General features: G+C 36.5%; 1 protein-coding gene and 1 non-coding gene across 4 annotated transcripts in view; both read left to right on the top strand.

Annotated features, from left to right (window-relative positions):
- Positions 1–1901: 1901 nt before the first annotated feature.
- Positions 1902–15224, top strand: part of ZFR (zinc finger RNA binding protein) — a 43355-nt gene continuing 30032 nt past the window's right edge. The window contains exons 1-4 of one of the 3 annotated variants that reach the window (XM_087715383.1): positions 1902–2103; positions 2234–2318; positions 11367–11649; positions 13373–13511. In XM_087715383.1, coding sequence (XP_087571509.1) covers positions 2067–2103; positions 2234–2318; positions 11367–11649; positions 13373–13511 — 544 coding nt within the window. In that variant the 5' untranslated portion in view covers positions 1902–2066. The remainder of the gene's footprint in view (positions 2104–2233; positions 2319–11366; positions 11650–13372; positions 13512–15224) is intronic. The other 2 variants (XM_087715385.1, XM_087715384.1) reach the window with 2 other exon arrangements.
- Positions 10308–10442, top strand: LOC148045295 (small nucleolar RNA SNORA66). Its single transcript, XR_015696850.1, has one exon. It is a non-coding gene; the product is annotated as a small nucleolar RNA SNORA66 (small nucleolar RNA).

The raw sequence follows: 15224 nt of genomic DNA, 5'->3' as shown, positions 1-15224 counted from the left end.
AAATAAAGGGTCATAATTGCTAATCAGAATTGTACTATTTTTCATGGAAAATTAACAGGCCATCAATCCAAACTTTGGTCCAGCTTTTCTCTCTCAAGAATGAGAAACTGAATATACAGGACATTTATCATTTGAGTCGTTGTGTGACTGACCTATGCTCCAAAAAGTAGAACCATCAACCATGTCAGGTGTTGGAACCTGTAAAGGAACCAGCTGGCTTTTGGGCCTAAAGTTGGACTATAACTTACAGACTCCTGGTTGGTCACTAGACCATTATATTAACCACTAGATCAAACTAGTTCTTTGTAAATGGTTTCAGTGCTGAAAGTTAAGCTTCCATGCAGAAATTATTGTTGAAAAATACATAGCATTATTGCTATGCTACTGGCACATGCTAAAATTAGAATGTAGAAATAGTATAACATAATAAATAACATGAAGTAATAAAGTGAGATCTGCTAATAGCATATTTATTCATTTGACATATTTGTCATAGAAACATGCTTTTAACTGGGCCATTTCCCTAGCGCACCATTTGTTAAAAGTGTGGTCCTAGGACTCTCTTACAGGTCCATGAATTCAGAATTATTTGCCAGACTATGTTGAAAAATAATGCAGTATTAAAATCCTCTCAAACAATTGTGAGAAGTAGTGGTGGGTGGCAGAGGATTGATAAATACAAGCCATACAAACAAAAGCTCTTCTAAGGTCCTCCACATTTTTTAACAGTGAGAATTGATCCTAACTTGTTCAGAACAACAGGAATATCACGAGCCACATTTTAGTGAATCCTCTAAAGCAGGGGTCCCCAATCTGTGGGCCACAGCCGACTACTAGGGTGTGGCCTGTTTGCAACACACTCATGCAGCCATGTTTCCTCTCCCGACCCCCAGCCGAGCCACCAAGGTTAGGGACTGCAAAGGTTAGGGACCGCTGCCCTAAAGAAAGACCTGTTTTTAAAAAAATACTCTCTAAACCTATCCCAGCCACACATAGTTAACAACCATTCATTTAGTGACCATTTGAATTTACAACAACATTGAATAAAGGGACAACTGGTGTTCATACTGACAGCCATTGCAGCATCCCTGTGGTCACATGATCCAAATTAGGTCACTTGGCAGTCTATGAACTTACTTTGTGATTTTCCCAGCTGGCTTCCAACAAGTAAAGTAAATGAGGGTAGCTAGATTTAATTAATGACCATGTGATTCACTTAACAAACAGGGTGATTCACTTAATAATTGTGGTAAAAAAGTTCATAAAATTGAAAAATCATTTAAGAACTGTCTCTCTTAGCAACGGATGCTCCAGTCCCAATTGTGGTTTAAGTTGAGGACTATGTATATGGTACAGCCCTAGCCAATCCTTGCAATCCTGGATGTTAAGGGTGGCCCTCCTGCTGCTGAAAGGATGCTCGTCACAGATTAAGAGCAATTGTTTTCAGAATCCAGTATAAATTAATTATACTCAACTCGCTGACACCTCTTTAAAAACTGATTATAAGTGTAAGGAATGCTGTATATAAATCTATTATAGTTTATTCCCCTCCAAACTTAATTAATGTGGCTTGGTTGAGGCTTAGAATGTTGCAAGAATGTCACCATTTATATAACCAATCATTTAAGGCGTTATCCAACCCAGTCATTTTTAATCATGTTTCAACAAGCTATGACAATACAATATGCGAAAACAGCGATAGATAATATAGATATCATGCATCCGCAAGACATTTTTCTTCAGATAATCCGCTTGGATGCGGAGAGGTAATTACACATAATAAAAACTACATTTCCCAGGTGGCTTCACGCCTCCACGCTACGACCTAGCGTAAGTAACCCGGCGGACGAACTACATTTCCCGCCGGTCTTTTCTCGCCTGTCCCAAGCGGCGCATGCGCTGCGACGAGGCCTGGCTCCTTCACAACGCCGTTGGAACCGCGTCGGTGGATGGTGCGAACGGGTGCTTGGCGAGGCGGCTAAGCGATCGCGCGCGACGGCCAAAGACTGTGACCGATAGACCGAGACCGTTTTCACCCCCGCCGCCATTTCGGTCAGCCCGGCTCCATGATTCCCATATGCCCGGTAGTCTCTTTCACCTATGGTGAGTAACGGCTTCGGGCAAGCCGGGGGAGGGGAAGGCCGGGGGGAGGGGAACGAACGCGTCGTCTCAGGAATGGTTTCTAACGAGGTCTTTTTCGCTCCCCTCCTGCACGCCATGTCGTCGCTTGCAGTGCCCAGCCGGCTGGGGGAAGATGCCAAAATGGCCACCGGCAACTACTTCGGATTCACCCACACCGGGGCCGCCGCTCAATATAGGTAAAAGGCGCTTCGGGTCTGTGGCGGGGAGGCCTGGGGAGAGAAAGGCGGCTGACCCCGCCCCAGCCTCGTGTGGGGCTGTTGGTGCTGGGCGCGCGGGAGGCCGCGCGGGAGGCGCAGGCGCCCCAGAGAAGCAGGCAGGTTGGCTGCCTTCGTCGCGCGCGACCGGTCGTCCTCGCCGGCACGTTTCGGAGCCCCCCCTTCCCTCTCCCTCCCCCAAACTCAGGATTTGGGGACCGTTACTCACCACCCCCGCTCTCATTCAGTCGTCCCCCAGCAGGGAATGCAGCACAGCCGAGGCTGTGGGGGGGACTCCCGTCGCTCAATCGCACCCCACGTCCCTGTAGCCCTTGAGCCGCTTTAATGGCGACGGGCTTCCGACCCGAAGGCGCTTTGCTCAAGTTCTCCCAAAGTGCGTTTCTTTTGAAGGTCAAGGGTCCTCAGTGCCTTTTTGGTGTCTACCTTAAATGGCTTTCCCGATTTCAACCAATCTCATAAAATAGACATTGAATTAAATTGAATTCTTCACTGGCCAAGTGTGAATTGGACACACAAGGAATTTGTCTTCAATGCATAAGCTCTTAGTGTACATAAAAAGACAAGATACATTCGTCAAGAATCATAAGGTATAATTGTACATATGTTGTAGACTGCCAAATAATAATAATAATAATTATACAAATTATTATTGTTGTTATTATTTATATATGACCCTTAATACTAGCAAGTGACTGGTGAATGATCTTAGAAATAAAAACAAATTACCACCATGAATACAAAAATTGAAATGTGCAGTCCTTGGAGCTACCACCTCAGACCATCTAGCAGTAAAACAATTGAGGAACTACAAGGAGAAAGCAACACCACCCACCCACCCCAATCACAGATGGGGCGAGCTACTTTATTTAAATGGACCAAATCCTACTTGTAGTTCTGAAAATGTTATTTAGCTGGGTAAGGAAACGTCTGCATGGGGGAAAAAACCAAGCTCCAAGAGCACTGAAGACTCCACAACTCAATCTTGAGCTGTGGATCTTTTTGTTCTTAACATGAAAATACACCGTATAAAATCATTGTTTCTTATAACCTTCAGGAAGAATACAACACAAAACCAGAGTTCTGTACTTTGAAAGGTAGTCCATCCATGTCTGTACTGAATTAACTTTCAACAAGTTAACTGAATTCAGCCCACCCCCAAAATAAAATTTTTGGTCTTATAAATTATAAAAGTTTTAAAGATATTTTGGAAAGACAGCTTTTTATTTGAAATAGTGTGGGACTGGAATATCATACTTTTTCTTCCATGTACATTTTTTTTATATATATATATATATATATATATATGTGTGTGTGTGTGTGTGTGTGTGTGTGTGTGTGTGTGTTTTATTTGTGCTGATAAATAAATAAAGGAAGACTAGTATAGATCTATTTCAAGCTATTTAGCTCTCATCAGCTAGCCATATCCTTACTGGGATTCGAACCTGTGCTCTATTGCCTTCCAGGCAGGGAGTTAACCATTTGAGCTACAGAGAACGACTCCTTTTATCAGCCAGCCAGGGTGGGAGGTATATACTTAAAGTCACAACCCCTGGTATGCCCAAGTGTGGGAGGAAGGTCACACTTCCACTCTCTGTCATCTTGTGACGAGCCTAATGACAGAGAGTGGAAGTGTGACCTTCCTCCCACACTTGGGCATACCAGGGGTTGTGACTTTAAGTGTGTGTATATATATATATATATATATATATATATATATATATATATATATATATATATATATATATATATATATATATATATATATATATATATATATATATATGAATGATAGAATTATTTATATAAATATGTTTATCATTTGTATACCTCGGTAAGTAGTCAGTTAAAACATTTTGTACATTTATAAATATCTCCATACTTAAAGTCTTAAATCACAAAAGGAGAGGGGAGGGCTTCTTAGAAATGGGCCTTGCACCATTTTTATGAAAGCTAGGCAAGCTGATGAATGCAGCGTTTATTAACTACTACTCATTTCTCCTTTTGATAACTGGCATTGTAAAATGATGGTAACAAATACTTTATTTATTTATTTATTAATCATATTTATATAGGTGCCGATCTCATCAAAGGTCACTCTGGGTGAGGCAAAACAATCATATTATGCCTATCCTTTGGAACCTGTGGTGATTGCAGGATAATTTATTTTCCTGTTAGATTTATAATAATGGTGGCAATGTTTTACAATACAAGTGGTATTACCAAGTTCACAATGTTTCATGCTCAAAACACACGTGGTATGGTCAGAATACTAATATCAGACCAGACCATTTTAAGCTTCAGCCATTTTGAATATGAACTATTTTGTATACATTTCACAAAAACTCAAAAGAGATTGGGATTGGGATGAGAAGTATTAACTGGTATGAAGTCAGCAATCAGCTCAGTTATTGAATCAGGACTTGAAGTCAAGCCCTTCTAGTCTAATTTCTTAAGCTCTATACTACCATGTGTATAGCCACAGAATTAAAAACCTAGCCATTTCTTTTTCATATGGTTTATGCATTTTATTTATTATTTTGACTTGGCATGTGACCCAATAAACCTCACTGCATTCATTTGAAATAAACCTCAGAACTGACAACCTTCAGCATTTAGCAGATTTTTTAATCTCATGTGTAGTTTAATTCATCAGTTATTCATCAATTATTTACTTAGCTTTTCTCATTTGGTTTTTCTGAAAGATGTAGCTATATTTTGCTGCCCATATCTAAAGACATACATACATGAATATCTTTATAAAGAGTAAGATTTCATTGTTTAAATCTCATATAAACAGAGATAGGTAAAATAGAGAAGCAAAGCAGAAGATACAAAATAAGAAAAAATCTTAATTTAATTCAGTGTCATTTAAAAGCAATTAAAATAACTGAAATTTGTTAAAAATAACACATTAACATGCATAATCAGCAAAACACTTGGCATAAGTATATAGTTTCATAATAGTTATTTTAGAAAGAAAAGGGCAGTATTTTTTTTCTCTCTCCATTGAGATTCACTGAATTGTATGAGCAATTGCTAAGGTGAAGCCTGAAACTGAATGACTTCTAGAGACCCAAGAAATTATAGTAACTTATATATTAAAATCTGATATACACAGTAAAAGAAAAGTATCTAAATAATATTTAACATGCAGTGTGGTGGTCAGTCTCTCTCCTGTGCTTAAGAATAGGGCGTTTTATTAGGAAACATTCTGGACCATGTAGTCAGATGAAAGTATGATTTTAAGTTATAGTTGGATAAATACAATGATAGCATTAGAAATTTCACCTTAGTTCATAAAGTTTTCTTCATGTACATTTGAATATATTTTTAAATTTTGAATTTGAGGTAAATTAAAAGAATTTAATTAAAATAATTTGTAAGTTTTTTTAACTGAATGTTGACAAAACTTTACATTTTTTGTTTTATGGATTTTACAAGTATAACACTTTTACTTCTAATATAAGATTTAGAAGTAAAAGTGTTAAATAGTATTTATCAGTTGATCCTGGGAATATTTACAGTAAACATGTTTTATTTATTTATTTGCTTACTTACATTTATGTTTAGTTTACGTTTACTCCGCATGTTTTACTCCAGACTGTATGTTTTTAGCTAAAAATAATCTGAGTCTGAAAACAGCTTTTGTTCACACAGGATTGTTCATTATGCAATAAGATAATCCGTTGCTAATTAGTAATAAACAAATATGTGTTAATCTCTGTAGTAATTTCCTCTAGTTGCTTGCTGTAATTACCAACTACTATTAAAATAACTAGGAAATCATTTGGTTAAAATAAACAAAAAGTTAATATGTTTCTATTGGTTTTATAACTGTTTTCCTGATTTATTACTCACTTAACAAATTGAAATTTATTCTTCGGTTATGATTCTTGGCTTGCTGCGAAGTGACAAACTAGAAATTTATCTTTGGATGTAAAGCTACTTGATAATTAATACTTTGGCTTAGCTGCTTCTAGTGCAGCAACTATTGAGCAATATATCTTTCTTGGCTGGTATTCATTAGTCTTAATTATGGGATATTATTGAATTCAAACTGACCAAAAATAGATCCTGGATTTTTGTTTGATTTCCTCTTTGCTTTAAAATTTTGTTTTTCGTGGCCTTCTGAAAGGCTTTGGAAGAAAGGACAAAAAAGCTATGTGTTCAAAGAACATTCTGCACATGTCGTTGAATTCTGGTATTAAAATTGGAATGCTGCCTTTATTTCTGAAAAATAATATGGAAAACTTTCAATATACTTCCTTTGATTTGGTTTCTGGTTTGTATCACAGAAAAGGAAGAAAGTTCTTTAGAATTCTGTAGGAATTGGAGACTTACATTTTAAAGTACATGAATATTCTGTTCCATGTATAAGAATCCAGTGGATATTTTTTCCAATCAATAAATTAAAAATTGATTTTCAGGTTGGCAAAACTTCACAATGCATGTTTCATTTCACCCAAAATTCTTTTTCCAGTTCCATAATTATTAGAAAATTGCTATTGTTAATAGATTTTCCTTGTCATGTAATGATATGCTGACAGTTTAATCAACTCAATCCCTCGTTAGATAGTCCTTCACTTACAACCAGTCATTTAATGATCGTTCAGATTTACAATGTAATAAAGTATGTGTCATAAAACATTGCATTGACCCTTCTCCCCTTTGTGGTCATGTGATCATGAACTGGGTGCTTGGCAACCTGTTTGCACTTGCAACCAGTTTCCAAGCGCCCCACAATCTTGTGATCGCCATTATAGTCTTCTCTGCTAGCTTCCTCAGAAAGTCAGTAGGGAACCTGGCAAGAAAGGTTGCAAGCAGCTGCTGCCTGCTGAAGAATTTCCCCTCCTGTCCATGCATGGTGAGGGGGATTGGACATGTATGGAAAGAAACCTGTGTGCTGGGCTGGAGAAACAAAGCTTGCATCTTTGCAATTCCTGCATTATTTGTCCAACCCAGTGGACAAGTTCTCTTCCATTCACAGCAGGGAAGGGAACTTCTCGGAAGGATTGCAGAAACAGATCAGGTCCCCTGCATCAGAGCCCTGTCTCTGCATCTCCTCAAAGGAGTTCTTCTCTGCACAAGGAGGTAAGGGGAACTCCTTCAAACGGCTGCACAAATGAACCTTAGCTCTTGAAGATTTGAGCTTCATTTCTGCAGCCTGCTGTAGGCATTTCTTTCTGCCCGTAGGGAGGGCAAAAAGAAATGCAGGCAGTTCTTTTGTTTTATCGTTTAACAGCTGTAACTGGAAAAGCTGGAATTGTGTCTATTGAGTGAAGTTGTTATACAAGCGTCTCGCTTAACAACTGCATTGTCAAAGACTGAGATTCTGGTTCCAATTTTTATAAGTCAAGGACAGCTTGTATATTCTGAATTTTGCACTCAGTAGAAAACAATTATTTAGGGTTTTTTGTTTCTCAGATTGGTTCTAATTTGAATTTCTCAGAATTGCTTAGAAACCCTAGGGGAAAAAAAATAGATGACAATTCTTCATGCAATTAAAGCAGAGTAGGAATTACATTCAGTAGCGCGAGATAGGCAGCCTTCTTGGGGTAATATAAAATGGCTGCTGGAGGGAAAGAGTTTGAATGTTTGGTAGGACCCTTTCTGGGAAGAAAAAATGTTTTAAGAGCCTACTTACTCCCACACAGAACATTTCACATTATGTAACAATTCATTCTTGTGTTTTGTCTTATGCTGAAGGAAAAAGGGAAGATTCAAGGTCCTGTGATCCCACAATTGGCTTGTTTGTTTGCTTTTACATTCTTGCAGCATGGTGATACAGTGCATTAGCCATTGACACCCCAGGCTCTTGTTCCATCTCTGCTGCCCGTAGGTCGAGGGGAAAGATAATTAAACAGATTTTCAAAGACTAAGAAACATGTTAGATTTTTTTTTTTAAAGTCTGTTTGGTAGCTAGATTTATTGTTGCTTTAAATTTGTTCCTGTTCCTACATTATATATAGTACTTTATTTGTCATACAAGAACTCAAAATGCAAAATTATTAGACCTCAAATAATGCAGGAAGTTAATTTAATTATTGCTGTATTCTTCCTGAATTGTGTTTAAGTAAATAAATTGTTGCTTTACTGGATTCATTGTTATGAATTGTATTTCTCTAGGTAGCTGAGGATGAAAAAAAGCACACTTTGTTGTTACTATTTGTGGATTTTCTGGGTAAAATCATATTGCTTGCAAACAGTATCGGTTTTCCCCTGGGTCATGGTGATTTAAGAGTAGTTTGCAATTTTTTAAAGATTAGTTTACAAGACTATGTTTAAATACAGATAGTCCTTGCTAATTGGGACCAGAAGATGTAACTGAATGTGAGACTGTCATTGAGCTTGGGATGGGGGGCGGGGACACGCTGAATAGAGAACTGATCAGATAAAAGGGAGAAGAGTCTGCAATTGAATAATTGGTAGAGAAAGAAACTTAGAAACATCTACCTCAACTAATCCAATAGGTAAAAAGAAACGGCAGCAGATTTGTACTTTCAAGACTTGCAAGATTCTGTAATGTAGCCTTATGGCAAAGAAGAATTAGCTCATTTTGTCATGCTTCCTGCCTGATCTACTTGGGAGACTGACTGAAACGCCATTGTTAGGTGACACATCATAATTTTAAAAACCACATGACTATGCTGCTTAGCAATAGCAATTTTGGCAGTCTCCCTTAGTATTGTTAAGGACCTTGCATGATTACAACCTGCAGCTTCCTGCTGGATTCCCCATTCCCCTCACTTCTTGAAAGCCAACAAGGAAGGTCACAAATTGCCTGTTTAGGAATAAACATTTTATTTCAAACAATTGTATTCAGTGATACAGTGATATATTTCTAACTGCTAATAGCAATTTAAGGCATCTTCTGTATAGCAATCTGCAAATAACTTGGCCCCATGCCATGCCTTAAAGTAACTACCAGTAACTAGAATTGAACCTAGAGGCGTATTTGTAGCCACCATAAGATACAGAACTATCAGGAACACTTGTGAATCAGTTAATCAAATGCTGCAGTTGCCTTGCATATCTTAACTTAAAAGACAGAATATATAAATAGCCTATAATTTTATTAAATAATTTTGTCCCTTTGTTTTTTGGAAAGATATTTTAAAAACGAAAACAAACTAAATCTTTATATTTCAATGTAGGTTTTGTACAAAGACAGTAAGTCTGTGCAGTTTTCATAATTCATAAATTTAATCAGAATACAGTTGGTCCTCATTTAGCTGCTTTCTCATATAGCAACAATTCACAATTAGGATAGTGATGAAAATATAACTTTGCAACCAACAAAGGTCATTTACAACTTTCATAGGCCTACATAGCAAGCAAAATAACTTTGCGACCAATCATTTACGATTTTCATAGGTTTCTAAAGCAAAGGAAAGCTAATTATTAAGCACAGGCATGGTTTCATTTAGCAACCATTTCACTTTATGATCAGGTTTCTGGTCCCAGTTGTGGTATCTAAACAAGAGCTACCTCTAATAATCTAAGAAACAGGTCTGTAGAAAGTAAAGTTTAATTAGAATTCAGCTTTTATCTAGAAAATTACTTCGAATAATCAAGAGAATAAAATAATTCCCTTTTGTCAGTGCTTCTGTCAATTTAGACATGTTGCAGGTACAGAGAAAAATATCAACTTTCTTAACAAACTGAGCCCATGTAATATTTGCCTTTACTTATTTATACAGTTTATAGGCTGCCCAACAGCTCTAATACTTTAATACAAAAGTACAGAAGCAGAGTTGTTTGGAATGGGTAGCCGTAATAATTTAATAAAATGAATAATTAAATAAAAACATTTCTTACACATAAATAGCTCATGGCCAATATATATCATGGTAGAAAATCAGGAAGATAAAGCATAAGTGAAATAGCGAATTCTAAATAGTGGTTCTGGTAAAGACTCTTAGAGTTTTAAGAATTTCAAAGTGAAAGATCTTGCAAATTCGATCACTGGCATGATGTTGCAGAAGCAAGGGGAACAGATTTGCTAAAACAAAAATGGTAACAGAACCATACCTGCCTTAGAGAAAAAAACAGTACTAAGGCTACTCATTCTGTGCTATAACAAAACTTATTTTTACTAACTAAAACACTGCAAACATTCTCTTACTGAACTTCTTTGGGTATTATACATGTTATGCTTAAATACTGTAAAAGGAATATAAAGATATTCTGTGAAGGAGCATTAGGTGATTCAGCATAATGATTTACTGTATTTTGTGTTTGGTCAGAATCTTTGTACACATTTTTTCTAATGTGACATAGATTGAGATTAAAAGATTAAATGAATTTATATTGTATAGTTCTTGCAAATCTGCTATTCAGAGTTGCCAAGTTTGTTGAGAGGGAAATAAATAAAGAGCAGGTTCCTATGTGCAGGATTATTTATTGTATATTTATTATTTATTAGATGTAGATTCTGAAATAACCTATGTAAATAAGCTTACATAGTTAAAATGAATTAATTGCAAAACTGCATGAATTTCATGTTTCCTGAAATATGTGTCCCTTTCAGCTGTATGATTCTGTGAGGTTTGTCCATTGTATCTCATTCAGTCCTTTCGGAAAGCTGCATTCTTCAATCTAAAAAAAGAAAATTATGAATTTGATGTTATCAGTGTATAATATGAATTTATTATATGTGACTGCTTTTTAGAGGCTATAAAATTAGGCCTTATTAAAAATAACATTTAATTTATGTGAGTTTTACCTGATAAATTGAACCTTTAGAACTTCTGCTCCCCGAATTCAATTCTCTGAAGCTAATTTTAAAAGATAACTAGGAATCGGTTCCTTTGGTAGATGCACTTTCATTAATGGATGCTCATGATATCACTTAATACGTACTTTATTAGGTACAATAGATCCATAATACTGAATTTTTAATTTAACCTTTCTCAGATTTACTTAGACTTGAATAATTTAAGAGCATATTTGCTGGGTATTAAGTTTCATTACTACACAGTGATACTTCTTGGCCTATTCCTATTACAGCCAACAGCCGGCTTCAGGTGTAGCTTACTCCCATCCAACTACAGTTGCAAGCTACACTGTTCATCAGGCTCCTGTTGCTGCCCACACAGTTACTGCAGCCTATGCCCCAGCAGCAGCAACAGTTGCAGTAGCCAGGCCTGCTCCAGTGGCTGTTGCAGCTGCTGCAACAGCTGCAGCCTATGGAGGATACCCTACAGCTCATACAGCAACTGATTATGGTTACACACAGAGACAGCAGGAAGCACCTCCACCGCCTCCACCAGTCACCACACAGAATTACCAGGTAAATATATATATATATGGCTAAAGTATCATTCACTAATGGTGCAGTTCAATTTTTTGTTTAACCACGATTTATGGAATAACTAAGAATTTATTTGATTTGGCTTTCATGCTGGTATCTGTTTGGGGCAGTATTTGGCTTTAGGGTTTAGTGGCCATGGCCTAGACAACAGATTTCCTGATGTTTTACCAGCAACTACAGCTTCAATCTTTACAAGGAAGATGGTCTATTATGCAGACCCTAAGCTTTTGAAGTAGGAATTGATTGGACTTCTATCTTTATAGCCAGGTGTCCTGACTTCTGATTGATCTTTAGCCAAGTTGATTTCTGATTGGTGTAAATTGGTGAGGACTGGTGTTTCCCTTAGAAATGTCAGGAAATCTGTTCTCTAGACCAGTGTTTTTCAACCTTTTTTGTGCAAAGGCACACTTTTTTCATGAAAAAAATCACGAGGCACACCACCATTAGAAAATGTTAAAAAAAATTAACTCTGTGCCTATATTGACTATATATAAAGTAATTCTCCCACGGCACACCTTACACTATGTCACGGCACACTAGTGTGCCGCGGCACAGTGGTTGAAAAACACTGCATCTAGACCACAGTCACTAAACTCTGAAGTCCAACACTGCATAACCAAGAATTGTATTTATACTACATATTAAACTATAGTACTATATTTTATAATTTCAGCAGGGTAAATTCATAAAATGTACAAAGCCCAAACAGTTCTCAGCTTCAGATCTTTTTTATTTCAATGGCTAAATATGTAATATAGATATGCCTGGGAATTTGCATATAGTACATTTCCAATAAGTAACTGGAAAGCATAAACCTCAGAATATCTTTTTTGAGCATATATACTTTACAGGAGAGAAAAGCTGATTTATATATATACAAATTTTGAAGGTCACTTACTCTCATTTTGTCTATTGCTGAGATTTTTAAATGTTTTTTGTAGGTTTGGTCTAGTATTACCCTTATTTCTGTTCAATATTTATTAAAGTTCTAGCTACCGCAAGTTCATGTATTCAGAAAAATTATAATTTGGGGGAAATGACTTTTTACAGAGTATACATAATTCTCAAAAGGTTTGATCATGTCCTTCAAAACTTTAAACAATTATTTCAATTTGTAGCTTAAAATATTGAAGGATTGGGTATTAAGCAGTCTTAATGGGAATTAATGTTGAAGGTTTTTAATAATGCAGTGAAGTATATCATTACCAGATCTTGAACTCAGTCTTAAATTTACCTTGTCTAATATTTTCAGGAAATGTATACTTTCCCAAAAGTTCTGATCCTTTACTGCATAATCAACATTGATTAAAATAATTAAAATGATTCAGTAGTAATCCGTGGCTTAAATCCTATGATAATTAATGTAATTTAAATTTTATACAAGGACATTTTATCTTTCCCTCTGCGTAATCCTCAAACTATTTAAAAGGCAATGGTTTACTTCTGTTTTTAAAAGCGTAAAATTGGTTTGGAAAATAGTTGAAAGAGGAGAAGTAACCAAATTTAGTCTTGGATTCTAAGTTCATTCCAAAAGGGAAAACTTCCTGTTTTAAGAAGTTTTAGGAGAGTTTCACAAACCTTAGAAGAGTTTTTTTAGGAAGCACATGAGCTTCCAAATGTAAATTCCATTATGGCAGTTAATTTACCTTACAAATGAAATCCACATACAGGGTCTTCATTTTTCCCCCATATATTTCTTTAGGACTCCTATTCCTATGTTAGATCTACTGCTCCAGCTGTAGCTTATGACAGCAAGCAATATTATCAGCAGCCAACTGCAACTGCAGTGGCAGCTGCTGCCCAACCACAGCCTTCTGTGGCTGAATCATACTATCAAACAGGTGAGTTGCAAATCCTTTTGTTTTTATCTTATAATTTTAGATTCTAAAAACCATATAATAGTTTACTGCAAGGATTTGGGACTGAGTCTAATTCCTTCCTTAACCTACTTGGGCACAAGTCTGGGATTAAGACACCTGTGAAGCCTTTGTCATTTTTTAAAAAATATATTGTTGGCTTTTCTGGGTAGTTATGCTTTGTTTTGTTATATTTTTAACTATGTTTTAATTATATATTTGATATTTTGTAAGCACTTGGAAGTTTTTGGGAATTGGGTAGCCTTAACAAATGTGATAAATAGAATAGCACTTAGACTTCAGAGTGCTTTACAGCCTTCCCTAAGCAGTTTACAGAGTCAGCATATTGTCCCCAACAATCTGGGTTCTCATTTTACCAACCTTAGAAGGATGGAATGCTGAGTCAGTCTTGAACTGCTGAGAATCAAACTGTGGGCAGTCAACAGAATTAGCATGCAATACTGCATTCTAACCACTACACCTTCATGTCTCTAATAATACTCGTTTTAGTAGTTCAGTTATTACTTCATTTATTTCTTCACCTTGTATAGCCATATAGCTCATGATGACTCTGAGCCATGAACAAACAAAATAAAAACAATCACTAAAAATACATGTCAAAGGAGCAATACAAATTAGCAGGATGCTAGTCAGTAAACAGCGTTCCGTGTGCCTTTGGTGTTTAGTCATGCCGGCCACATGACCGCAGAGACGTCTTCAAACAGGGCTGATTCTTCCATTTTGAAACAGAGATGGGCACCGCCCCCTAGAGTCAGGAATGACTAGCACATATGTGCGAGGGAACCTTTACCTAATCAGTATACTATCCTCCTCCTTTAGAAGTATGCTTACTTAACATTCTCTTAGGGCCCAAGTGAGCAGCCGGATTTTAAGAATTTTACAAAAGACCAGTAGGGTCAGCCTCATCTAAACCTCAGGGGTAAGCTGTTCCACTAGGTGGGAACTATGAAGGAGTAAGGACACTTCCTGAATCCCATCAGATGACATTGCTTGGTAGAAGCAACCAAGAGGATATCAGCACTGTTGTATCTGGTGGTTTCATTTTCCATAGTGCTGAAAGATGTGTTGTGGCTGAAATGGCAGCAGTCACATTACAGTTACATTAGCATTTTTAAAAATATAAATATTCTCAGAACCAAAGTAATAATTTATACCTTCCTCATTCGTAGAAAGAGCACAGTCCTAGACCACTTTTTACTACTTTTAAATTTCCATACATCAAGAAAGCTTGTAGCTTCCTTAAGCACAGCGCATACCCAGAAAAGTTATTCATAATGTTTTTGGGATGAATAGTTAGCAGTCTCTTAATTGACACCTGAGTGAATTTAAAATACGCTGTGACCAAAGTACTTCATTCAGTCTTTTTTTAGAAGATCAGTTCATTAATGTAGTGCTATGCTGATAATTTTCAGCAGGTTTCAAGTTTATTAATATAACTAGTATGTCACCCTAACCTTAAATCAGTATAATGAATCAAATTATATGCCTTGCTAAACAAAAGATGTTTAAGTAAGGTATATTAAAAAGTACTAGTTACAAACTTTATATTCTCTTAGACATTTTGTGATCTGATTGACAAGTACAATAAAATCTTCAGCCACATAAACTTTTAAACTACAGGACATCGGCCTTTTTCTGCAATTGTGTCTGTGCTACTTTGTAGTGGTGGATTTCTTT

Source organism: Thamnophis sirtalis, unplaced genomic scaffold (genome assembly GCF_051295495.1).
Source record: "Thamnophis sirtalis isolate CommonGarterSnake01/CBP01778 unplaced genomic scaffold, rThaSir2_p1.2 scaffold_5, whole genome shotgun sequence".
NCBI lineage: Eukaryota > Metazoa > Chordata > Lepidosauria > Squamata > Natricidae > Thamnophis > Thamnophis sirtalis.
The sequence above is the reverse complement of the archived record's forward strand: the minus strand, read 5'-3'. Positions and strand labels throughout refer to the sequence as shown.